Genomic DNA, 26,801 nt, shown 5'->3' with positions numbered 1-26,801 from the left:
CTGCTGTTTTTCAGACTTGCTAGGTGGGTAGCTATCTTTCCTCAAAATGCTTTTTTCCTTTAGCTTCCTTTTTTTTTTTTTTTAATAAATTATCATTTCTAATGATAATCTGTTGTATTCTTTTATTTCTTATACTTCTTAAATCATTAAGTTGATCTCTTAGATTATCCCTTGATCATCAAACTACTTAAGCATGTATTTACATATTTTCACTGAAGCCAAAAAATGCGTAGGCTGAAATATGTTCCTGTGCCAGGGTCAGTCACAGTGTCTAGCACTGCACATGCTCAAGCCCTGATCTGATCCAAATACTTGAGGCTCTGGACTTAAGAAATCATGGAGTGACTACGTATATTGGTAGTAAATGACAGGAACAGATTTAGCAACAAGAAATTTAATTTCTAAGTCACAAATAGCATTGTCAAGAGATTACTGTATTTCTTACAGAAAAGTTCAGAGAGTGTTCCTACTGGATTTCCCTTATAGGGCATCCCTCTCACTCTGCAGATGAAATAAAGCTGAAGATAGTTGTGATGCGATTCATCTGACAATGCCTGTAAACATCTGCAAAAAAATTCTTTTTTAAAGTCTACAGCCATCATCTAATCTTCCCTTTTGTGGTTGAAAAGAATGAGAAAGAGGTACTTCCTTAAGACTCAGGTCATTGCAAAATAGATGTCTAAAACTAGACTGAGGAACCCTACTCAGAGAATGCCTATTTCTCCCCATTGATTGCTAAGGAAGCTCTAGTGTGGATGCGAGCAGTTGGGAGAGATTCATCTTACTCTTGGAGTACAGACATTGTTTTTCATTGTGCTCAAAGCTCTGAACTTTAAAGTATGAGGGATAATAGAAAATCAGGCTAATCAACCTCATCTGTAAGATAATTTATTGTTTCTTAATATAAGAGCAATTTCTAAGTTTTCAGCACATTTGTAGTAATGTAGATAGTAAATTGTTCTTATTAATTGAATTATTTTCCTCTTTGCCTTTGTGAAGTCTTAATCTCTCTCTCTCTTGCCCTGTGACATAGCTGCAGGACCTTTTCTGACATCTGAATAGCTCCTGAATTTTAGTTGAATAAAGTAAATTAAAAGCATGATAAAAGATTTTTCAGATGCTTAAAGGGTCCAGATTGGCCTGATTATGACACTGTCATATGGGTAGAAAATTTGACTGCATCATGAAATGTTTGGATATGAAGACTAAATGCAGCCATTAATATGTGAAATATGGGTTTTATTTTCATAACATTTTAAAAACACATTTCACCCCATGGTAAAATTTTTAAGGAAGTTACTCTATAGCCTCTCCTTGTAAACAGTATGTCTACATTAGTGTTTTAGGTCAGATCAGGAGCGTATTTTTGAGATGCTATCCCGAGTTACTGCAAACTTTGGTTTGCATTATGGAGCAGTCTCAGAATAGACAAACTGGATTACTTTCACATGAAATAGAGCAAGCCATGTGCTCTGGGAGCACCTCTAGTGCATTCTAGCTGCTACTAGACGTATAGTCTGTGGAAATAGATTAGAAGTAGTCCAAAACAAATCGTCCAAAGCATACACAGTGCAGACACTGGGTCCTCAGCAGTGGCTGTTTAACTCAGCCAGTCTGCTCTTCTTGTGCTACCTGCTTCTGTACACCTTGCCAGAGAGTCAACGCCAGTTGTGACTTCAACCAAATAGCTGGTCTACCACGCAGGTTTCTGTACTCAGCTCAGTTAAGGTTTAACTGAGGATGCATAGGGTGTAGATAAACTGTAATTTATGACAGATTGTAAGCATGTGTTTTCCTGGATATTGTTTGCCTGCTTCTAGTACACGTGCCATTAACTTGTGCATGCAACTTAAAACTTTATCAGGCGTTTGCCTTATACTCTGAAATGAGGACAGGTTTATGGGGAATGGCAAATGTGATTTAGTCCAATGTGAAATACTGTCCTCTTTGAAACTTAAGGTAAAATGCCTTTTAATCCTAGGTCAGGATTTTACACTGAGTTTATAGATTAATACAGAGCAAATTTAATTTAACACTTAATTCAAAGGAATTATTAATATTCCAGAGCTTCATTTATTGACATACAATAGTGAGACCCTCACATTTTATTTGTGCATATACAAGAAAATTTTTTGTTTTCTTACAAAGACTGCTAATGAAAGGAACTCAGAAATACTGGCATCATGCACTTTATTAGTAGACATTTCTTAGAAGAAACCAAGGACTAGTGGCCTAGAATTGACTTCTCCACCTGAAAATAGTGTAATAAACTGACATCAGAATTGTATAATATTATCATAACAAGAAACATATTACCATGATGACGGAAGAAGAGAGAGTTATTTTCAGTGTCTTTCAGCCAGTTAGATAACAGTATGTAAAGACAGCCCATACAGATATAAGTACTTTTGTCTTATTGTTGTTTTTGATACTAAATACTGTATGAAAACTTGAACATCATCTTAAAAAGAAGCCTGTGCATTTTCACTCCATGAGCTGTATTTCAGGTTTATACAAAAGTAGGAAGACAAATTTATAGTTAAGGTACATGACCAGGCACTTTGTCAAGCCCCAGAATGTGCTCTGGCTCTTTGATCATTAAGACAGGCATTTGTCAAGAGACAAGTCATTGCTTGTCTAAGAAAAAGACAGACATTTTACCTTCCTCAGCTCTAACTGCTCTGCAAAGATTTTCTAATGGAACCTAATTTCTTTACCTATTGGTTTCCAGTGTTTTATATTTACAGACTCGGGTCAGTATCTACCATACAACAAAATCATTGTTAAACTGGTATTATTTTGCTTTGCTTTGGAAACCTCAAACAGCATTGCCAATACACCCCACCATTCTGTGAATATTCAATTAAAATTGCCACGAGACTGCTCCTATGGAAGGAGTTGTGGGGATGTGAAAGTAAGCTAAGGGGTAGCATAAATCATTCGAGTCCCTGGTTAGTTGCTACATGATGTAGCAACAATAGCAGTCACTGACAGAGCTCTGCTGGAAAGGGAAGATGAATGGCAGATGCTCCATTGTCATTTCTTGCCATCAGCAGAGAGCGTAACAACAGGCATTAGTCCACTGGTTTAATCAGAGGTAATAATATGTCCGGGGAGCTACCACATCCAAGGTGCAAGTGCAATTGCTGTCATTGTACATTTGTCCTAGAGGGCTCTTTAGGCAAGTGCATGTCATAATATTTTAGGAGCCAAAAGAATCTGAGTTCATGTGACTTTAATTATTAACGTATTTCCCTTTTCTTAAAAAGAAGGAATGGAAGCGTCATAAATCACAATGTCTAATCTCATTTCTTCTCTGTTGTTTGAGAACAACACTCGGGGCTTTTGAAGTCTGTGTATTATTTGTTTCACAGGGGAAAATGACATTATAATAACCCTCAGAACAGCTTAGAGAGAAAATTCTGTTGGTTTTGGATATTTTTATTTTAATCTAATCCAGTTTCTCTGTGCCATGAAGGAATCTGTGTTTGGTTTAGGCAGAACCATCTTAGATACCACAGTTGCTTCAAATTGTGCAGCTCATTGAGACAAAACAAAAAGTCTCCTGATAATTGATGACTGAATAAACAAAGAGGAAACTGGAGGCAGATGTGTGCTGGAAAGCTTTCTGAAATCCTAGGATGGGATGGGAGAGAGTTTGATTTTGATCTCAATAAGAGGCACCACAATTCTCTGTTCACTCTGAACATTTCCTACTTGACATTTTTTGTTCTTAATCCTTTTTTGGGGGGAGGGCATTGCTGAGGTTTAATTTTAAGTGAATTTCCAGTAGTAAATCTAGAAAGGTTTTAGGCTGGCAGCTGTACAGCCTCAAGCCCTCCCTCTGCAAAATGGGGTCTGAAGAGGGAACAGCATAAATCCCTCTAACACTGTCCTGCTAGAAATCTTCTGCCTCGACATGGAAAGATCATCTGCAGGAACTACTAAACTACTAGCACCTTTCTCCATCTGGTTTTTATATTCTTGCTGAAGCTGCCTCAAGAGTAACAAGATGTGCTGCAGGATCTCATATTATGGACACATTTAACTCCCTCAGTAGGAGCTACACCAGAAGTACAGGTTCACATAGGCAGGGCCCATCATTCAGCTCCTGTCTTTATTTCTCCTGCCGCTACGCCTCCTTCTCTTCTACTCAAAAACTTGCCTGCCTTTGATAACAAGTATTCATCTAAGCTGGCTGGAGGAAGAGTTTCTTCAGAAATGTTTGACAAAAATTGTCTTCCTGAAATTAGATCCTGTAATTACATTTCAGTAAAAGATGAAAACTTGAGACCCAAATTTTTAGTGGAAATCCTTTGGCCGGTAACAAGCTTTATATTAAGAAAAGCTGCTGTGGAGTTTTACAGGCATGGTCGTTGAAGGTCTGTACACTTCGGTCTTTTATGTGGGATGTGCATCACTGTGTCTCTTGCTGAGTTACTCCAGCATATGACAAGAGTCCCTGGTGACACCTTATAGCAGGTTCAGCTTGGCTGAGTAACCTCAGTCACAGAGGAAAATGGGATAATGAGTCAGATAAACTAAGGCTCACCTGAGGAATTCCTACGGCATCTCCGAATCCAATATTTCCAGATGGAAACTGAAATTTTGTTTGTGGCAGAAAAGGAGCACTAAATTGCTCTGACAAATAGAAACTTTCCCTGTGGACTTCAGAAACTTTTTGATAAAAATTTTTTGTAGCTGAAAGTCCAGTTTTCTGCCGTGTTTCTTGATTGAGCTTATTCACTTAGAGCTAATAAGTAAGATCTCTACCCAAATGCAGTGACCCTGCTTTGTGGTAGTAGTTTATCTGACATAAAGTAAGACTGAGTGGGGTTCACACATGGACGTGGATGACAAAACGGGAGTGATGGCGCTGGTGTAGAAAGTGCCTATGTCAACTGTAGAACAGTGCTATTGTGTAGCTTGTGAGAGTGTCCTGCTGATGGAGGAGCTGTCTGCTTGACAAGATATAAAATTCTGCTCTTAATGCCCTCTACTCACTGATGATCCTGTGGCATGTCTTTTATAAGAGCAGTTATTACGGTACTCTAAAAAAGGACTTCTTCAGTGGTAAAATAAGTAAGTTGGTCTTTTATTCCCTTTAATTCTTGGCACAATGTGTAGCAACACATTGTTCTAAATTGGATTTAATTGAGCAAGGGACGAGAATGAAGGAGGGTTTTAGTCATCCTCCCTCCGTTTCAGGTTGGCCAATGCAACACCTGCTCCCACGTTCCAGGCTGCTTTCTCCCATGACTGCTGGTGCATAATCATCTGCCAGTTACCCTTTGACTATAATTTTTTAAAATCTTGTTTTTAATCAGGTTTCCCGAACCCAGGCCATCAAAAACAGTGCATCTGTCTCGGTAGAACAGTTTTTTCTCTACGTTTTCCCTGTCTTCATAAGCTACCCTAAAGTGTTGGCTGGTGTGTAATGCAAGGCTTTGTGGCAAGTTACCTGTAATTTCTCCTAGGCAAAATACACAGCAATTTCTGTCTGAGTCTGAGAAGTGAGCGCCTGAGAAGTGCAAATGCCAGTTCAAATGGGGAACTCAAATATGTATTCACTAAATAAAGTATCAACACTGGAACAGGGAATTGGCAGGTTCTGTCCTCTATAGTTATGAAGTATTGAAACAGCCACCCCAGTCCCAGTGGGTCTTTGAAAGCACCTGGATACAGCTTATCAGCCAATTAGAAAAAGAATATGAGCAAAGTAATGAAAAACAGTCCCTGTTCACTTGAGGACTCTCACTCCTGAATTTCATGTGGCTCACAAGCACCTGACCGACTGTTAAACCACAGAGAGCTACTGTAAACCTAGTTTAAATTAAAAAAAAAAAAAACTTAAATAAAAAAAAATCTAACCTTAAAAGGCAAAAATAAACTAAATTTTAAAATTACAGCATAATCTGCTCCAATTAAAATCCCACACTACTGACGAAGCATTCCTACGCTGTGGTCTCTGAACCAGGAGTCCCCATGAAAGTCATATAACAAAATCTAAGAGCAAACTGAAGCATAGACAAGATCCTAGTTCTCTCTCATCCTAAGTGAATGTCATAACCATTACACTATAAAGGCATTTCACTCTTGCACACACATACACAACGAACTTGAATTCTTCTCTGCACATACAGGCTGCTCCTGCTCAGCACACCTAACGCTGCAGGGACCTACAAGCTGTGGAAGAAGCGTTCCCCCCAGCAGACAATGAAACATAATCTGCCCCCTGCCCCTTTTACAGATAACCCATGTAAATGCTAAACTGCCATATAAATTCCAGGCGCAGTTTTATTGTTATATAAAGAAAAGGCACTCCTTTTTCTCCTGGTCCTATTTTGTAATGATCACCACTAGAGCTTGCGATGAGCTGCACCCTGTACCTGGCACGTGCTGAGAACACCAACTGGAGTGAACACAATGCGACTCCAGTAGATGAATGCTTTGTATCTGGATGCAAACAGAATGGAAACATGAAAGCAGCAGTGGCTTCAGAGCTCTGCCCCAATCTGAGGTGCTTTTGAGCATGCTCACACTCAGATCTTTCAGACACCAACTGGGTTTTACAGTTAAAAAGCAAGCAAGCAAAGCAAGAAATTTGCAACAGGCACAGTGCTGAAGCATTTTCAATGTCAAACAAAAGTTAAGTGGAAGTTTTCGGGGTCTTGCACTTGGATTTAAGCACAAAATACTATTTGGAATTCCTAAATCCCATTTCAGGAACATTTTTTGGATCTAGTCTTTAACATCTTGATGACTTATGCCTTGTTCTCACATTTAGTAAGAAACAGATACTGGTAGGTCTCATCTGTAATATCCATGCATAGCAGCTGTAGGCCGCTTCTAATCATCAACGTTCTTTAATTATTAATAAAAGTTTTATTAGCCATGAGTTAAAAGCTTCTCTTTTTCTGGCAAAGGGCTAGGAAGACAATTTTTCTAACAGTAGATGTTTTTAAAGCAATAACCCAAAATTTAAACCAGATTTAAATATATTAAATGCAAATCCCCAGATAATTAACACATTATATAGCTAAGTTGCTAAATACATAATATATCAAATACCTATTTCTATTAAAGAATATTCCAAACAATTCTGTAATGAAATTCATGCCTTGTTTTTCTGCTTTATAGAGACTGTTCTTATTCTAACACAGTACAAGATGTTACTGTACAAACTTCATTCATGTTACCTTCTAATCTATTATTAGGAAGCACTTTAATGATAACACCTGTTGTTCTAATAACAAATTTCATCTTTATTGCTTATGGGATCTAAGGCTAATCAGCAATGCAACACTTCACTGTGTTGGAGAGTGATTGATCCCAGTATTCAAAAGATTTTTTTTTCCCAGTGCAAGACATTTCTGTCTTTGTACTTTGCAACTACCAGCATTAAGAAGAACCTGGAATGAAATCAGTGCAAATCAGAAATATGCACTGAAGATTTCCTATATGTATTTACTGCTTTGTCTCTCACAGGAGGGACTGCCCCTGCATTCCCCAGCTACATTATCACATACTATAAAGGAAGAAGTGCAATGAATGCAGTTGGTTTATTCCCCCCAGGAGTTCCCTCTGGCAGAGTACTCCCAGCCCTCATTCTGTCAGGTCTGCTCGGATGTTTTGGAAGTCAGCGTGCTCCGAATGGGAATGTAACAATAGCAGGCTGATTTTTCAGCAGCCAGCACTGATAACTCTGATAAACAATCTTCTTGAGGTAAGAAGTGACGCATATCAGAGGTTCCTGCCTTAGACGCCAAGGTTATTCGTCATGTAATTGGATATTGTTGGAGAAAACCATAATTATCCCAGATTTAAAGGCATAAGGCCATCTAGTTGATAATATGTGGTCAAAGATAATAATTCGCTGCTGAATCCACTTTCATCTTTCCTATTCATTTACTTTTAAGAGATGTGACCTAACCAGGTCTTACTTAAACAAAGCTGTGGCTTACTGGCTTCATGATTATTGTTAAATTACAGACCTGGCACCCTTGGAATTTCATTGCTATGGTAGGGTAAAACTTAGACTCTCCTAATTCAGAAGTCTAGGTAGTTATCTGTCGACAAAAGCGAGGGACACGTACATCCTCCAGCAGATGTGGAGGTCTAGTTCTAGCTCCAGCCAGCAGAGAGCAGCTGTAGTGAATACCTGCTATTGCCATAAAGTTCTGCCTACACGTTGGCCTATTTCACCCTACAAGTGCAATAAAAATTCTAGCTGACATACAGGTGGGCCCATTGTTCACTGTGCCTGAATTTGCCACTTTCAGCTGACCCTGGGCTGCAGAAATGATGCAAAACCTCACAAGACTTAGGCAGTCTGCTACTCCTGTTCTCACCTACATCTTGTCCCTGCTTCTGCTCTCTGGCTGCTCAGCCATCCCTCTGCTGAAATTGTGTTAGAGCTGGATCCCAGCAGCCCTAATCGTCCCCTTGGAACTGTAGTGACAGTTTTTATCACATCGCCCATAGACTGACCCAGGAGATTCTAGGAAGTAGCTGGCTCAGCTGCCCCAGTGTGCTGAGGCAATTAGTCATCTGGTGGGCTATCTCCTGCTTCCAGGAAGCCAAGGACTATCACATCACAACAGGTTTTAGCTCCTGCCCCCAGGGAAACAAACACATGAAAGCTCACAGAGTTATACCAAACAAAGTCATTCCTCTGGCTCGAGCCAGCTGCAGATCCCAGCAGCCTTCTCCCTCACATCTCCTGGCACCAGAAAATCAGTATGTGTCTCCTCCTTCGATGCTTTGCTCAGTCATGTGGTAGGAAGTCAGATTCCCTACCGTGCTCATTCTTTCATATGCTAACACACGCTTTTGTGTTTCTCATTATAAACATCCGCAAACCATCCACACAAGCATCACAAAACCTTCATGTAAATGCTGTATGCTACCTTTAAAGATAGATTTCTGTTTGAACGGCCTCTTGGTTGCTCATTTGCTTTTTAATATTCTTAGCATGGCAACCATACATTACAATACTTTCTTCCCTAAAGGCCGCACACATAAATGAGGCTTTGGCTTTTCTCCAGATATTTTCCCATTGTTAACAGGAATATCTGTTTTTAGACCCTTTTCCGTTTTTTCGTAAAGGTAGCCTTATCTTCTTGATCCATCAGTAACAGTTCGTTACTGGTGTGGAACTCAGGCTCTTTGAGGCAGCCTTTCCTGTAATTACTGTTTCTGTCATTAATTGTCCCCTGAAACTTGGGCTATCTAAATGGTATTTAATGCAACTCCATAGGCTTATATAGGGGAAAGAAAATTCTACCAGAGTTCTTTGGAGATATTTAATTTCATTGTCTTATCATTATCGACTAGCTTTTAATGTTTGTGAGCTCTTTTCTTGGCATAGGCTGCATATGGAAATAGATAACCCTGGCTGAAGTTCTAGGTTGTTTTTGGTGAGTGAAGTGGAAAAAAGTTTGTAAGAGACTGGTACTTAGCCAAACTATCAAGACTCATATAGATCCTAGGCTTGTTTAGTCATGTTTTATGCATAGATCCAACATATTTTCATGCATATTTTTTCATGCATAGATACAACATATTAAATAAATTTACAAAAGAAATTATGGAATTTTATAATTAAAAATCTCCTAGTTCTGAAGCCTTTGACTATATTATCTTACTCCATTAAATTACTGCTTAAGAAGGAATTTCATCTAGGAAAAGGAAAGAAGGCAGAAGGCAATAAGTAATAGAAAGGCTATGGAAGAAGTGGTTGAAAGGTATAAATGAGGGATCTCAGCTTCGAGGGAAGAATTTATATTGCACAATAGTGAGAGCAGTAAATTCTCTTCACAAATAGCACACAGCATCACCGGGGGGCAGCATGCTTTCTTCTTACCTCCTTTGTACCTTTATGTGTCCACAATAAGAATGTTTATATCTGAGGCTTCCTTACAGTCAACAGACACAAGCATTTTGAGAGCTCTTTTCAGCTCATAGTATAGCAATGTAAATACCTCAAATGAATCAAATGAACTATTTCTGTTGGTTAACTAGAAGGGACATAAGGATTACAAGCTTGAGAGTTTCCTCCTCTGAGAGGAGGAATAATAATAAGAGAAGGTAATAAGAGAGGGTAATAAGACTTTGAGAGGGCTCACATGTATGAAGAATCAGATGTCCAAGGCACTTATCACTTGCCTGCTCAAAATCTTCTGATGCCCTTCTACTGAGGAGTCATGTTTAGAAACAGCATGTTCTGATTATAGAATAATTAAGGGAATTTTAAAACACTTGATTTGAACTGGTGTCCAGTCTTTATTTTTTAAAAATGATCACAGGTAATTCAGCCAGAGGTGGAGAGAGGGGATTGCATATTGCCTGATATTTATGGTTTTAATTCTCAATGTCCCACATGTGCATGTGTGGGAGTCCATATGTTCGCCTTGTCTTTCTATGGCTGCACACATACATACTCCACATACATGAGCATTAGTGGGAGTGGATGTTTTCTAGAAAACATATAATGCTCATTGTGCAGTACTAAGCAAATACAAGGTACTATGTTGTGTATGTAAAAGGCATTTTACATGGTATAATAGAGAAAAATCACTAAGTTGGACATGCTTCATGAATGCAGAGAATATTCCATGACGGGAGGAATTAGTCCAGCCAAGAAACATGATACGACATATTTTAAAAAGGAAATTTGGCTCTTTAAGGAACGATGATACCTTTTACTCAGCTATTATATCTTTTTCAGCATAACTTAAAACCTCAGGCTATGATTTTATGATAACAACGTGCAACATATTAAAAAGATATCCTTCTTAGTCAGACGATAGTTATCCATTAGTTCTTACAAATCAATTCATTTTGGATGTTTCTAACTGGATTGTCTGGAATCAGGACACCCAAATCAGCAGTCCTGTTAGCAACCTGCCACTTCTAGGTATTTAAATCTATTGATTCATAATGAAAAGTAATTTAACATATTTAAATGCTTTTTAGTGTAGTTCAATTGGAGGAGTTTTATGTAAATTCTTGGCAAAATTTAACAACAAAATGAAACAAGTATCTTCTGTAATACGGAAAATAGCATATGTGAAAGAAATGCATGGAAATTACTTAGTGATATCCATAATGACAACTTTCCAAATTCTATTACTGCACATCAGCTCTGCTCAGGAACGAGACACCGTTATTTTCAGATGGGATGGGAAGATCTTCCCACCCAAGGCCACACACAGCTGGAGCAGAAAAATCACATGCAGGAATTTCTGCCTCCCTATCTTATTGTTTCACAGTTCTTCATACAGTTTAGCTCATGTTGAAAAGCATTTAAGTGCTAGCTCCTCTCGGAGATGCACATCCCTTTGCTTAGCATGCAGAGCAAACCAGCATGCCTCAACGCCAACAGCACTTTTTCGGTATTTAGGTGGAAAGGCAAGGATCTGTTGCAGCTGATTTCAGTGCCGCAGCACGCAGTGCTGGCAATAGGCCAGGCAGGGCAATTTCTGACAGCATGAGCACATCTCGCTTCCAGGGTATCTCAGCCCTACATGGGCCAGGCTGCAAGCCTGGGCTGTGGCTGCCAGCTGTGGCCATTCAGTCGATCCTTCAGTTGCGGCAGGGCTGAAATAAAAGATGAATTAGGTAAGCACTCTTCCCTGTGTTAAATTAAGGGAAATGACTTCTCCCAAACAATATAGGGGATAAAGTAACTGAGGCCTTTGTTACTTGTGGCTATGAAATATGATTCTTAGAATTGGTCCTTATCCCACTTTTCTGACCAGAATTGATCCTTACCCCAATTTTCTGACCAAAATATTGCTTTGGCCACAACATTATTCTAAATTTTCCCTCATAATATATGCAAGTTACATAGATACAAATAGCGTTTATATCCAACCCTTTTCAGTAGTGTTCACAGTTCAGCCACGGGTGGATAGCAGAGCTTATATCTATTACCACAGTTTGCAACTGTCCCTTCACCTAATAGCCCAGGTGTTATTGGCAAGACAACACAAACAAGAAAAGACAAAAACATGTTCAACTATGGATGGAAAAAAAAATCTTTTAAACACTTCTTCAGAATACAAGCAACTACAGATGCAAGACACTGTGTCAATAATAAGTGGACTGGACGATAAGATAGCTGGACATATCTGACACCTCTTGAACATTGCACCTGATGAGGACTTCAGGGGTGGTTGCAACTACTCTGTCGCTGCCCGCACCTGGCCCAGGGGAAGGCTGCTCACATGTCCTGCAAACCGAGACACTCAGGCCCGGAGGTTAGCTGGGGATACAGCACTTGGCAAGGTCACGCAGGGCTGCCAGCGCTACCTGGCATGACTCATAGGCATTGCAAAGCGATGAACTCCTACTCGACTCCCTGAAAAAAACAGCACCATTTCTGAACCTGGCTAACAGTGTTACATTTCAACTTGTATTTGTTATTTGTACTGTCTTGCCAATTGCACTTGAACCCTCAGAGTGACCAGATAGCTATAAATCTTGACAGTCCAGAGTAACTATGTTTGAGACCAGATCCTTAAAAACACATGTAAGTATCCAAGAAGAGGTATGAGGCCTCTGCTACTACAGTATGCTAAAAGTTCATCATTCCTAACATTTGCTTTCTTCCTTTGAAGAAAGGTAACACTATTCCCACATTAGCCATAAGAAAACAGTTACAGCTATACAGTGTGGCACATATAAGACACTACAAGCCACTTAGTTCTGGTTTCCTAATCAACCAACATTATCCAGTGCAGCATGGTGCTTTTGCAGCTGTTTTCTAGAGCTTCAAAGTCTGAATTTGCAAAATCTATACTTTTCAAGCAATACTGCTGATATGTTTAAGTAGGTAACAGGCAAACCTCAAAATATTTGGTGAGTCCATTTTATAAAAAAAAAAATACTTGATATTCTGAATTTTTGTTTCAATTTATCTTAGCATCTTGGAATTCTGACAGAAAACCTAAGATCAGTATTTTCTCATGAGATTCTCCTCCCTGGAAACAACCGAAGGGTAGCACCTTCTGGACCATTCTCATCCTTCCACTTCTGATCTCAGTAGAAACTGAGGCACACAGCTGACTCCAATATTTATTTATTTAGAAAGCAATGGAACATTTTGAACCTCAAAACAAAAAGAAGGCAAGTTTCATTGTTTGGATTTCTGCCAAAGATGTGATGAATTCTACCAAACAATTGTTAAAAAGCAATTGTTATAATTTAAGGCATTTGATCTGTGCCAACTGCTATTCCACTGTGCATTATTGTAATTTAGGGTGCAAGCAGCGTGCCCGAACATCAGCACAAAACTTGGCTGGTTAAATTATCTAGCTGTTTTCCCATGGCTCCTCTTTGAGTCCAAAGGGAAGACAGAGGCTCTGTGATACAGTGATTCAGAGCAGAATGCTGATTTGGGTACTTTGAATTGTACCCTTGGTGACTCTCTCATTCCTGTTTAAGTTAGTGGCCAAGCTGGGTACCTAAGTCAGCGTTGTAAAAGTCTCCCTGTTTCTTACACTGACCTTTGAATGATAATTAGTACCTGTCCGTATAACATCTAGTAAAACAAGGCTCCAGCCACACAGACTTCTGTTACCAAATTGATCTAATCCAAAATGATTTGTACTCCCACATACACACTGAGGTATACTGGCATTTAGTAAAAAAGGAAAAAAGAGCAACTAGGAAAGTTGTATTTGGCTTTATGCTGCAGGGAAATGGCAAAGATGATAACCTAAAATTGATGTACATGTTAAATAAAACTTCTGTTTGCCTTTAAGATTTAAATATATAATCTACGAAGTTAGTATTTTTCATCTTATCTAGACAAACTATCATCTGCTTAATAAATGTCTGCTCCTTTCATTATCTTCTTTATAAAATAAAAGTAATTAACCATAGTAAATAGCTACCAATCACTGAATGTATACAGTTCTATTTTGCCATTCATTCTCTCCTGTTTATCTCTCCATAGTTTAACATCGCTTCAACAGGGAAATTTCTGCCAGTTCCTCTTACGACGGTACACCATGTCCCACTGGTCCCAGCCACAGGAAAGGGCATTAACTTCAGAGCTGCTAAGGTTGTTTTTTTTACCACTGTCAGTTCAAAGATATTTGAGTGGTACAGAGATGCTGCCAGGTCTTCCTCTCTCTTTTGTGCCACATACAAGACACCTGCAAGCCATTGAGCTCTTTACCCCAATGCATCCTCATTCTTGCATTCATATTGTCCAGTGCTTGCTCTTCACACACTTTCAGATAGAAAATATCTAATAAGGTAGCTACAGCAAGCTGAAATTTTTTCAGTGGAGTAATTTTGCCTCAGAAAATGAAGTGTTATCATTTTTTTCTAAAAAAATTATTTTTATTAACATTTTTTTCTATGAGGGGAAGTTGCTTCTTGATTCTCATTTTTTAAGAAAACAACCAGCATTACATTCTGACCTTTTCTGGTAATTTTCCTTCGCTATTGTTTTGTTAATTTATTTAGACTTTAATATTCTAACATGTTTATTCAAATGTTATTCAAATACCAGGTTAAATGTTATTCAAATATCAGGTTATAGGATCTGTTATTCTAATGCAATGTTTTGAAGTTATCTCAAGAGAGTGCTCGCTACATCAAAAGGAAAAAAATATTTTCTCAGAAGTAATTTACTGCAAATTTTTAAATTCTGCCTGATGGACATTTGGTTTTAACTTATGATGTCTAATAAAAACAAAGTCTGACATTTTCATAAAACAAATTCTGCTTTCCAACTTGCTACTGCTAACATTATTTTTATTATGTTAGTAATTGTATTCTGAACTAAGGAACTGTGCTTTTTAAAAGAAAATAGTAAGGAACCAGCAGGCAGTCCTAGATGAGCATGCAAGTGCATGCTGTGATTAGAAAAGGAAGTTTATGTTCATGCAAAAATGAGACTTAAGTAAGTATTTCCTATTGGACTTATACAAGCACATGTGATGGCATAGTTGGAAACCTGAGATTTAAGCATTAAAAAAATAGCTGATGTAGATATGGCAAATGTCAGCAAAGGAGATGCAGTTCATTTTCCAATTCATTGGCATAGGAAAATAGTGGTTTAATAGGGTGATAGGCCAACTTTTTTTCCACACAGTCACACAATCTGGTAAAAGTTACATCACTTCCTTGCACGCTAGCCCTGCTAAATTGTTTCCTGTGCCAATGTTCCAGCTGAAGTTGGAAATACTGGAGGATTTCTTTCCCTTTCTGAAAAGCCAGAGTTAATGGTGGCTGAAACCAGTCTCATCTGGTATTACCTGAACATTCATATTATACTTTAAAAATAACAGCAAAAACTATGTAATGGGTTTCATTGAAGTGATAAAGATGTTCCTGATAAAAATAACAGAACCCATTTTACTTATTTAGTATATGCATAATATTCCATTAAAAACAAGCCAGCATTAGCAAGAAGATAGTCTAGACCATCGTATAGACTTTTTTTAAAACTCTGATTTTAGGACACAGTGACAAACACTCTATAACATCTCCGCTTTTCAAAGCACTCAGGAGCGTGAACAGAGCTGTCTGGAACATGAATACAGAACTGGGGAGCACCGTTGTCCCTGGCAGTTCAGTGCTCCCTTGAGCACTGAAATTTTCTTTCCTTGGCTAGTGGAGACACACAGCAATCTCCTTCAGTCAGCTTCCCTGAGTGTGACCAGAACTTTGCAGACTTCAAAAAAAAGTGACACTTTGCCAAGTCCATTCTTATAGACAGAAGACGGTTTCTGAATTAAACATCTTCAGACTGCAACTGTGGGTGGCAGAAAATGTTGGGGAGCAATCACTCTGATGTTTAGCTCTCTCATCCCACCCAAAGGTGACTGAAAATGGTTTTGTTGTTGTTTCTAGAGGATCTCTGTCAGCAGAAGGCAAGCTAAAGGGAGTAACACAAAAGTCTTAAAACTGTGAGATTAAGTAACCAGTGATGTCTTGTAATTGACTTGGCATACAATATTGCAGACCTCAGAAACAGATCAAGCACAGGCAAATATAGTCCCTAGCATTGGACAGATAGTGAAAGGGAGATAGAAATTTTGTCCTGACTATCCCACCTGAAAACTTCGAAATCACATTGCTACTGATGGAAAGAGATGTTTATGGATGTCTATACTATGACCAAAGCTCACATTTTGATGTATGGCTAAGGTCTGGGAAAAAAATCTGTATACAATACAGTATTTGCATGACCATTGTATCAAAATAACCTGAATGCTTTCCTCTTTTACTAAGCTTTTGATCAATTAGGGATCTTTTAATATAATGTATCTTACAAGTAACATGTATTTAAATGAGTATTGCTATCATAAGAGCTGTGCAGAGCCCTGCAAAATAATCTGTGATTGCCTGGATTGAAAAAAAAAAGTAATAACAGATATCTTAAGAAACATTGGAAAACATTTATGGTTTTACATATGGTCAGGATATCTTGGAAAGCGTACTCAGCTGGAAGTGCATTACTGAGAGCAGCCTGCCCAAATACATCTGAGAGAAACAGCTTTTCCAGAAAGCCTCCTCTCCATCTGCAGATCTAGTGGATGCCTTTAGCCAGTTAGAGATAGCTTTTCCTCCTGGGCTATCTACTCGGGGTTTTTTTTCTTTCTGCAGCATCATCAGCAAGACTACATTTTGAGTGGAAGCTGTAGTGAAGAAAAGAGCCGACGTGTGTTTGCGTGATTATCAGTGGGGCTTGATAGCATGATAATAAAATGCCAGCACAGGGGTGACAGCAGAGTTCCAAAGCTGCTGACACTGGTGGAGCTACATCTCCACAAATGCATTTGTAAGAAACGCAAAGAGCTTTATTACTGTAAATATGGCCTGATTTTGCAGTCATGAGAAACTAGGTCAGAGGGAGCTTAGTTTAGCACTAGGATGTTTGTGCATCATTGTTAGACCTTTCCCACGACTTCCCAGCTGTATCTCCTGTCCATCCCCGCAGCAAACTGCACTCGCTGCTGTCATGCAAGATGCAAAGAGGGAAAGGAAGCCATAGCACTTCTGTGAGAGGGCAAATAACCTCAGCTTTGGGGTACGCACATCATCAGAAAGCTGATGTGCAGACAGAATAAAGACAGACAAACTGTAATTACAACATGAACATAAATGTAGAAATGGTACTCGAGTGACATAGATATTTCATCTGAAATATTTCTTCTGCTATAATTCAGTGGCCTAGGTATTCAACCTGACCAAAGTATCAAGTTAATTTAATCACTGCTAATAACAGGTCCGCAATCAGAATATACATGGCATCGGGCAAAATACAACTCAGTTGTATTAGTTTGCTCTCGCATTGTAAACAGGAATAAATTTGGGGGAGGCCTGCACAAGGCCTACCCCTAAGATATGCTGTCCTAATGCTTATCATAGGGCCTAAATGGGATTATGCACAGAGATAAATTCACCTTTAATTATTAAAGTCACCAGAAAAAAACTGAAGAATGACAAGGAGTAGATACTCTGCAATATTAATATATGCAGCCATCAAATATCTAACAAGTTTTAAAAGATAAGAAATATGTACTAATTTGATTTTAAATTGTGCTTCTTTTCCTAGTCAAATATTATTTCCTCTCCATTTTGAAAGATAAAAGGAAAAACTAAGTTATCAGAACTTGCGATATATGATTTATAAGTGAAGGAGCAAGCTCTATTATTTTTCTATATTTATCATTATATTTATGTCCCATTTATTCTTACTGTACTATGCTTTCCTTGACAAAAAATTAAACTAGATATCACTTCATGCAGATTTTTCAGCTACTCGCTTTATTTTCATAATTTCAAAAGGCAGGAAAAGTTGCAAGTCTTTTCCATATATGCTAAAGTACAAGGATACCATAGGCTATACAGCCTCTAATGCCATCTCATTAACATTATAGGTGAAAGAAGAAACATTTCAAATGGGGCACATCTCTCATCTTTCAAACCGCTGCCATAATTTTTAGATACTTATGTCCCAGCTGAGAAAATGTGCATGCACATGCTCAGCTTTAAAGATGTCAGTAATCCTTTAGAATTCATTGAGACTATCCAGTTACTTAATATTAGTTATGTATTTAAGGGATATGCATCTCTCATCTGCTTAGTCCTTTTTTCTACTCAGGCTTTTTTTACCTCTTCACAAAAAGAAATCCTGCAGGGTGCTGCTGTTATTCTTGTTATAGGGTTATTATATAAAGATGATGACTAGCATTTCCACTATCCCGTATAATAGGTTATTATTTTCTGCCTACCTGTTTTCTACCTACATTTTCAATGAGATGCAGCATTCTTAACCTCCCATTCCATTGTCCTAGTTCATCATTAAGCATCCCTTGCAAAAGCGTTGCAATGATCACTGCGCAACAGCTTCTTTTGGGATGGTAATGGGTTTTCTTAAATCTCTTGACTTTACCTTGTCTCACATAAATCTTGCTTGCATGTGAGCATTGAGGGAGGAGATAAACTAATGGAGTCCATCAGATACATTGTGCAACACAGTTCAATGTAGTGCTGGCAATTCCGTTGTTACTTCTCCTTCAGCTTATCATTATTTTCTTATTATGTTTTATTAAGGTGAGATGACTCTATTATCTGTTATCTGTTATCTTTTAAAGCCACACAGAATTTCGCCATGTACTGCGGGAGATTTTAAGCATCAGACACAGTATGCTGAGCTTTTAATTTTCCAAAGCAGGCAATGGAAAAGTTTCACAACCTCACTGTTTCCAATTAGTTATGGACTTCTGTTTATTCCTTTACCACAAGCATTTTTGCTTAGTTAGTAGTACAAATTGTTAATCATAAAAATGTGCTATCTCACATGTGTTAAGAATGAAAAAGGAATTGGCTCCTTGCCCTCCAGAACTCAAACAATCCTCACTCCTCCATTTCCAGAACCTTTTTCCAAGGAGTCTGACTGACTGATGACAACAACCAAAAGATTACTGTGAACCCATAGAACACCACTGCCTGTCTTCAACATTCCCCAGTAGGTGAGGCTCTCAAGGAGTGATGCTGTGCACAGCTCAGGCAATAACAAATAGTGTATTCTACAATCCCCTTAGAAATTAATTTCACTACTCTTCACAATGAGACAGTAGCAGATAAAAAAATCTCCTACTATGTACCTTGAGTATGCATCAAAAAAAATGTTAGTAAATTGTTGAAAATTCTTAGTAAAATATTAAAACAATGTCAGGGTTGGGAACAAAAAGTTCTAAGGTAGTTTATAGAATTTAGTATGTCCAGTCTAGAGCACAGACATAGTAACTTTCCCCCCCAAAATACAAGATTGTTAATATTTAATAAATTAATGGCTATGATAGAGATAACTACGAGTAATTGTTCTCATTAGTAAGAATAAAATTTAAAATTACAGACATCTGGAATGAGACAAATGTGAGGTAAAGAATAAGAAAATTATACTAAGATTTTTAAAGCAATGAAAGAAACCTTCCAGGACGTCATTAGAAAAATTCTTGCAAGCTCTGCATAACTCTACCTGCTTATGTTTCTTCTGTCATATTCTCCAAGACTCTTGGGCACTCTGTTCCCTTGTCCCCTCTAAAAGTTACTCACTCACACTCTTCTTTTCTCTGTTGCACCTTTTAGGCTGCCCTGCAAATGTGCAGCACGGGTTTTTTTAGTTTACATGTAACAACTGTGCCCCAGCATTCCCAGTCTTCTCTTTTATCTTAAACTCACATCACACCGCTGAAGCCTTCTAAAACTTGATCCCATCCACTGCATCATCACTTGGTTCTGACCCTAGGCAATGGCCTAGCCTGTTGTCTCTGCATGACTCTGCAACGCCTAGGACAGAGGCAAAGGCACACTTTTCATAAGTGACTACTGATTTAAGATGATTCCGCTAATATGTGCCATCTAAAGACACATGCTTTACACTTTCTAAAAATCAGTATCAGAGAGTCTTTGAAACTGGTCTCTACATTTGGAGCACTTGATGTTTGCTAATCACTTAAAAAATTTGGTAGTCTTTTTCCATTTTTTTAAATAATGTATCGTATAAATAGACAATATAAAATCTTTTCAGGTGTCTGTCTGGGAATGTACTCTTAGTAAGTTGTGACACAATGCAGTGGTGTGAGTTAGCTGAAAGAACAGACAGTTTCCAACAGTAAGGAATCTGCCACTCTACTAATTTATGAGCCATTTTTTCAAACATCAGCCATCAGATAGAAGTGAGAGGAATAATAGAATATAACGTCTCCTTTACAATGCTCTGTTAATACAGACAGGCAAAGACGCCTGTACTCTAAGGAAGCTGTCAGCAAAGTTGTAGGCTGGAGGTCCCAGTATCACTTACAGTACTGGCAAGCAGGAGGTCATTGCTGGGGAATGAAGCTTGGGGAGGGAAGCAAAAGGAAAAGGCTGGGGGGGGGGGGTAGCGGGGGAGAATCAAGGATCTTTCTTCACCATTCGTTTTTTTACAGCTTTTGTGTGTCTGGACTGATTTGTTGTGGGAGAGTTGCTGGAGGCAGTATATTTGGCACAGGACAGGGTAGCTCAAAGCCAAAAGGATGGTGCTATTGCCAGTTTAAACCATGGCTTTTCTTTTTTTCTCTCTCTTTCCCCCTCCCTTCTTTTTCTTTGAAGGAAGGAAAAGAAAAAAGGGGAAGAAAGGGACTTGCAATGAAAACCAGAGCAGTGGGTTAAGGACGGCCCTGCAGGCTTCAGTAGACTGGAAAGATACATGAAGCGCTTCCTCTACCATCTGGCATGCAATTCTGCTGCTGCCGCTCTTAGTACATAACTTTGGAGTGAATAAGCAAACAAGCAAAACTTTTTAAGAGACACCAATTATGAAACACCAGCTATTAATCTGTCAGCTTACTCCCTTCCCTTTTCTCCCACCGCAGCACTCTTTCCTCGAGTCTTTTCCAGTTCTCGTATCTACCTGTGACAATACGCACTGCCTTGTCAGGTTTTCAGATCTGACTCTCTTCGCCTTTTGATTGGCATTTCTTCTCAGGATGAACAAGGGCCAGAGCTAATACGTTTAGATTTCTCTTGTGGTCACTTAAGCTTCTTTGACTCGGAGTTGGAGACAAATGCAGTTAGTAGCAATGAAGACATCCATCTATCTCTGTTGACAGATTTCCTTCAAATCCTGCTGGAAGAGAGGATGCAAAAGAGAAGATTTAGGTGAGCTGAGCTTGCTCAAGGAATGTTTAAAATGCAGTCACAAATAGCTGGGTACATTGCTGTGTAGGAGTATGTTACCTTTTAATTCTGATGGCTTTTCTCAAGCGCAATGAAAAGCATTATGTTGAGGTCACATCTTCAAGTTGGGTAAATCATCACAGCACAAATGAAGTCAAGAGAAACAGAGAAGTTGCAAAATCTGAGCATTTTGTCTCTTACACGTCTCTTAAAGTGATGCTACAGATGATTTTTGATGCTGAAAACCTCATAATCAAATATACATCTTCCAGGCTTTCCTGTGAGCAGCTCTTATCTGGCTTCATTCTTATAATAAAAAACACAAAAGGGAAGTCAATCAATAACAGCAAAATCTTGGATGAATTAAGGATAAGTAATCACTGAACTGTAGCACAACTCTGAAGCACAAGTTTAGTAAGAATAAGATCTATTCATTTACAAACATACCTATCAATCAATGCCAGGCAACATATTTTACACAATTTATTTTTTTAATTAGCAACTGCTGATCCTTTAACTGGCCAGAAAGCAAGGGAAAAAAAGAAACTACAGGCTATCTAAAGCAGTTGCTTTCATTTGACACTAATTTTCCCAGGAAAAATACATACTGTCTGTTAGGTTTATTACATCTCTTCTTGAAATACGTAACAACATAACAAACTGTAACAACAACAGATCACAGTTTCAGTTTGGTTTTTGACTGACCTCCTGCTTTGCACCTGTAGAACTGTAAGTGAAAACAAATACAATAATTAATGCTTCGATTCTGACTGCCTGGTCCTATCCACAAGTCAGCTACATATGCAAGTGACCCAACCACAGTTGGCACAAAACTTTTCCCAGTTTTAAGGATATAAAAAGGTAGGGTAGTTTTTGAAAAGTCAGATTGTTGTTGCTGCTGTCAAGAGGTTTAGAAGCTAAGTTTGGTGAAGAACGTAAATGTTCACATATTCATCTAACAATTGGGCTGGTCATCTGTGAATACATTCTTTTCCAGTATATCTGGTACCTTTTGCATCCAGTGAAGCTGGAAGTGGCACAAGGACAGCCTTTCTTTCATGGTGCTCTGGCATTTCTGCTCTTTCTCCCAGCAGGGAGCAGGAAGTGCAGAGGTAAACAAAGAGGAAAAACACTAACAAAAAGTTACTGCAACTCCTTGTAGCTCAAAACTAAAATGAAGTAGTTGGGGTGAAAGGTTTAACTCGCCCAGTAGGCAAGTCTTCCTCTCCTAAGTCTTTTGGACTTCAGTTGCCTAGTTTATCCCTAAGAGGAACAACATTGCTCTAAAAAGTAGTTGCACAACACGCACTAATATGAAAAACCTAAAATTCCCCAGGAAGCCATATGAACTTAAAACCAGTAAAATTTGCCTTTCCACAAAATTATAACCATACATTGTATGAATGTTTGAATGCTTGTGCTACTGTACTGCACATCATCTATTTGTTTTCTTTGTTCTTAACCCCTTTGTTCCAAGTGTCAGGATATCCTGATGCTAAGGACTCTGCAAAATAACTACAAGAGTGTAATACTTTGGAAGCACTTCACAATTTTCAAGACAGAGCCACCTGAAAGTGTAGTACGCTAGTAGTATGGCACTCCAGCCTGCAGTCGAAATAGGGCTAGTTTTTGACAAGCATTAGAGTCATCAGTCTGAGGTGGGAACATTAAGATAAGCATGGCAGAGGATCCTAGAACAGGGGAAGCAGCACGCTGCCCCTGCTGATGCTGGCATGAGGAGAAAAGGCTTGTGCACCCTGTTTTCTACACGTAAGGGTGTTTGGTAACTTTCAGTCCATTCTCTTGGCTCCTCTTCCTCTGTGAAGGAAGATCCTGCTTGTTTGCCAGTTTATTTTTCCACCTGGAGAAAAGGGAGAACATCGAATGTAATCCGAATGTAACAAATGTATTAAATATGCCTGCTAGAAAATATTATAATGCCCACTAAACTCCTATTAAATAAGTCTTTGGCAATTTTACTGAAAACTAAGTGCCGGTGCAAGAGCCCACCCTCCACCACTCTGCTGTGTGCTCTGGAAACTAAGCGCTAGGGACAGACCAGTACCAACAGCAGGCTAAAAGGGATATATTGTGGCAAGGCAAAATAAAAATTCGGAAAAGCGCAAGGCCCCTCCCGGTCAGCGGTGGCAGGGAAGGGACGGGCGCTGCTGCGGCGCCGGGCTGGAGGCAGCGGGGAAGCGCGGGGAAGCGCTGGCCGGGCCCTGCGTGCTGCCGGCGGCTGCAGAGCCCCGGCACGCCACCGCGTTTCTGCGTGAGACGGAGCACTCGCCCGGGCAGCTTTGCCTTGTTTTTAAAGATTAGCGATGAATAATTGCCTTCTCGTTGGAGTCTGCGAGCGATCGCTGCCACCAGGCAGTGTCCTAACGTGAACCCGTTCAGGTGGAGCTCTGCAGCCAAAGCGATGGGGACGCAGGGCAGACTCCGCACCCCCCCACCCCTCAAAACCGCGATTTCAGCAACTCGTTCCTCTGCGACCCGTCAAGCGCCGGCACCTTCGCTGCCCTTCTGCATGCTCCTTTTGGGTACTTTCCCTCGGGTTGGCGTCCGAAAGCGGAGCGGGCGGGGGCACCGCACGCCCGCCAGCGGACCCGTGCCCCGCTCCCGGCCCTCGCAGCGAGCGGCGGGACGTGAATCACCGCCGTTCCTCCCGACCGAAGGGCAGCCGAGGTTACCGCGGGGTCTGACTAAGAGGCCAAAACCCCCACCGGCTCCGTAGCCAGCCTGGCGAGGGTGAGGAGGAAGGCAGGGGGGTGGGGGCTCCCCCGTGGCATCACGGCGCGGATAAAGTCAAACCGCCTCCTCCCTGCCCTCCTCCTTAGTGCACAGAGGGGCGTGAGGGGCGGCTCTGCCCGCCCAGCCCCGCTGCCCCCAGCTGCCGCTGCCGGGCTGCGCCAACCTCCGCACCGCCGCCGCCGGCAGCAGCGGCCCGAGCCCCCGCCTCCGCCCCCGGGGCTCGGCGCTGCGCCGCGCCGGCATGAGCGGCGGCTCCGCGCCTGCCCGCCAGCCGCTTCGCCCCGGCTGCCGGCGCCTGGCGGCGGGCTGAGGCCGCGCAGAAGGCGGGCGGCGAGCGCGGCGGCCGGAGCCCGGCGCTCCTTCCTTCCGCGCCCGCAGCGCGGGGCCGGAGCCGGGCGGCGGAGGGGCGCGCCCCCTGCGCGGGGAGGCGGCGGTGGGCGGCCGGGTGCCCCCTCTCCGCTCTGGATGCCCATCGCGGCTGCTCGGGCCGGGGGGTGGCTGCGGCTCCCCGGCGGGGGGCTCGGGCCAGAATGCCGGTGCTGGAGCGCTTCTTCCCCGCGGCAGAGCCGGGCAGGCGGAGGAGAACGGGGGAAGAGCCGATGCCCTTTCCCATGGGCAGCCTGCCCGGTTACCAGCAGGGAACCCTGGCCTGGGACTTGCCCGAGATGATCAAGATGGTAAAGCTCGTTTGGAAATCCAAGGGGGAGCTCCGCGGGGCGAAGCACAGAGGGGTTTTGGAGAGCGAGGATGCCCTGGGCGGTTCGGCAGGTAGGTATCTCCTGCCCTGCTGCTCTGGGGAGCCGGGGGACAAACGCGGCTGGGGGCCGGGGGTGGCGAGGAGCCGCCGCCGAAGCCGGCTCGTCCCGTCGTGGGGCAGAGCCGCTGGGGCCCGGGGCAGCTGCCGCCGGAGCGGGGCAGGTTGGAAGGCGCGGGGCCGGGGAGCGCTGCCCGACGGGCGCCCGGATTTAAAAATGTGCTTTTGGCAGCTCTCGCCCTCTCCCCCCGCGGGCGCACACACACGCGGAGTTTGTGCCGGAACTGGAAGCCAGGTCCATTTGCTGACGGCGCTCTCCCCCGCAATCTGTTGCGTGCTTTTATAAGCGGGGTGATAAAAGCTCAGCTAAAAACTAGAGCAAGTAGCTCCGTGGCTTTGAGGCTGACCTCAGCCAGGGCAGCTGGGCTCGGTGCTGGCGCGGGGGAGCCTTTCCCCGGCCCTTACGGAGCTCGGCAAAGGCGGCCCCGCGGTAAGGGTGGAGGGGGGGCAGCGACACGGGGCCAGAGCGGCGGCGGTGGCTGCTCCCTCCCCAGCGCCGAGGGCTTCCCCGGTTGATTTCGCTCTGGCTTTCTAAGCGCATGGCCTCTCCTCTTACACTGCCAAACTTCACACTCGTCTTTGGGTGTGCTCGGCTCATTTCACATGATCTTCCCGTGCTTCCCATGTGCACAGCGGCACGACACCCTTACGGCTTGTGTGGTGTTAGCTACCAGTATTAAAAACTTCAGACCCATTCTTGGAGTAACACTGCCCCATCCCACTACTTCTCTTTGAACGTAGTGTATTACTGGCTGAAGAGCACATGCTTTTTTATTAACTGTATAAATCTCTCATGTCAGGTTTTTCCTAACTCACTAACAGTCATGGAGCCATATAGCACCATATCGAATGCTTTGTTGAAGTCCAGGTTAGACTTCTTGCATTTTCATTATGTAGAAATGAGTTGTCATGTTAGCATGGTACTTCTTAACATCTGATTAGTTGATACTGCATCTTATCCCATGCTTCACATTACTTACAGTTCAAAACCTCTTGCCTTCTGTTGGAGGCTCTCTCTTGCCTCCTTCAAAACCTCTTGAATTTTGTTGAAGTCAGGTTCGTAGGCCTATGATTGTCTCACTATCGGTTGATAATTTTTTTATTCCCCTGTCATCGTACTACTGTGACTTAATAGACTTACTGAAACTGTGTGGCTCGTTCCTTCAGAACTCTGGATTATCTCATCTCTGCAACTTGGTCCCTGAACACTTACGGAGCATTCAGTCTTCAAAGGTTATGCCTTCATCTTCCTTTGCTGTACCCTTTATCAATTTAAAGTATTTAAAGTATTCTGTACCAGAATAATTTAATTTCTTACGTAGCATAAACTTGTTGCAGGTATTTCAAAGTGTAAATGTGTGTGTATGTATTCTGTGTGTGTAACTGTATATATAAACTTGAATAGTAACTAAGTATCTGTGTATCACTTTCGGATGCCCACCAAGGTTGGCTGGTTGTATGTCCATTATTTCAGATGTTTGCAGTTAAACTAAGAAATGCGTGGTTCACTCCTTTTTTGAAAAAAGGAAAGTAAGTTCTCATGCTCTGAGGAAAATGTACAACCTGCCACCCCACTCTTTGGGAGTCACTTCAGTTTAAAAGAATAATAAGTAAGAGTGTTGTGGATAAAGAAAGGGGAGGTCAAATTGCTCTGTAAGACTTGGAGCAAATCAGCTGGGAATGTACCGTAGCCAACCAGGGAGGTTGAGGTTTGTGTGGTGAATGGTTCAGAGATGGACCCTAATCAAACAGAGCTTACAAAATGCTGTATTGGTTACACCTCATATATGAGTAATAGTGGTTTTTCAGTATGCTTGTGTTATGTCTGGTGAAATTAGTTTCATTAGGTGACAAATGAGATTCGCCTTCAGATTCCTGGAGGCAACTAAAAATGTGTATGAATGTACAGAGACAGATTAGTCCACTAGCAGGATATGAGTAACTTGCATTTACTCAAGTGGCTGTTACTCGTATCCTGTGAAGGGACAGTCTTCTTCATGGTGCCAGATCCTATTTCATAAGCTCAGTTGACTTACACCAG

The 26,801-nt window shown here is 41.2% G+C and overlaps 1 protein-coding gene across 2 annotated transcripts in view; it reads left to right on the top strand.

The window, feature by feature from the left end:
* The window catches only part of PDE7B (phosphodiesterase 7B), a 191,233-nt gene that overhangs the window by 75,309 nt on the left and 89,123 nt on the right, over positions 1-26,801 (top strand). The window contains exon 1 of one of the 2 annotated variants that reach the window (XM_068398094.1): positions 24,345-24,714. The exons of the other annotated variant lie outside the window; for it this stretch is intronic. Within the exon in view, the coding sequence (XP_068254195.1) occupies positions 24,477-24,714 (238 nt within the window). The 5' untranslated portion in view covers positions 24,345-24,476. Of the gene's footprint in view, positions 1-24,344; positions 24,715-26,801 lie in introns of those variants that run through there. 2 annotated transcript variants of the gene reach the window in all.

Source organism: Nyctibius grandis, chromosome 1, assembly GCF_013368605.1.
Source record: "Nyctibius grandis isolate bNycGra1 chromosome 1, bNycGra1.pri, whole genome shotgun sequence".
Lineage (NCBI taxonomy): Eukaryota > Metazoa > Chordata > Aves > Nyctibiiformes > Nyctibiidae > Nyctibius > Nyctibius grandis.
This window is presented reverse-complemented; position numbering and strand designations above follow the sequence as displayed.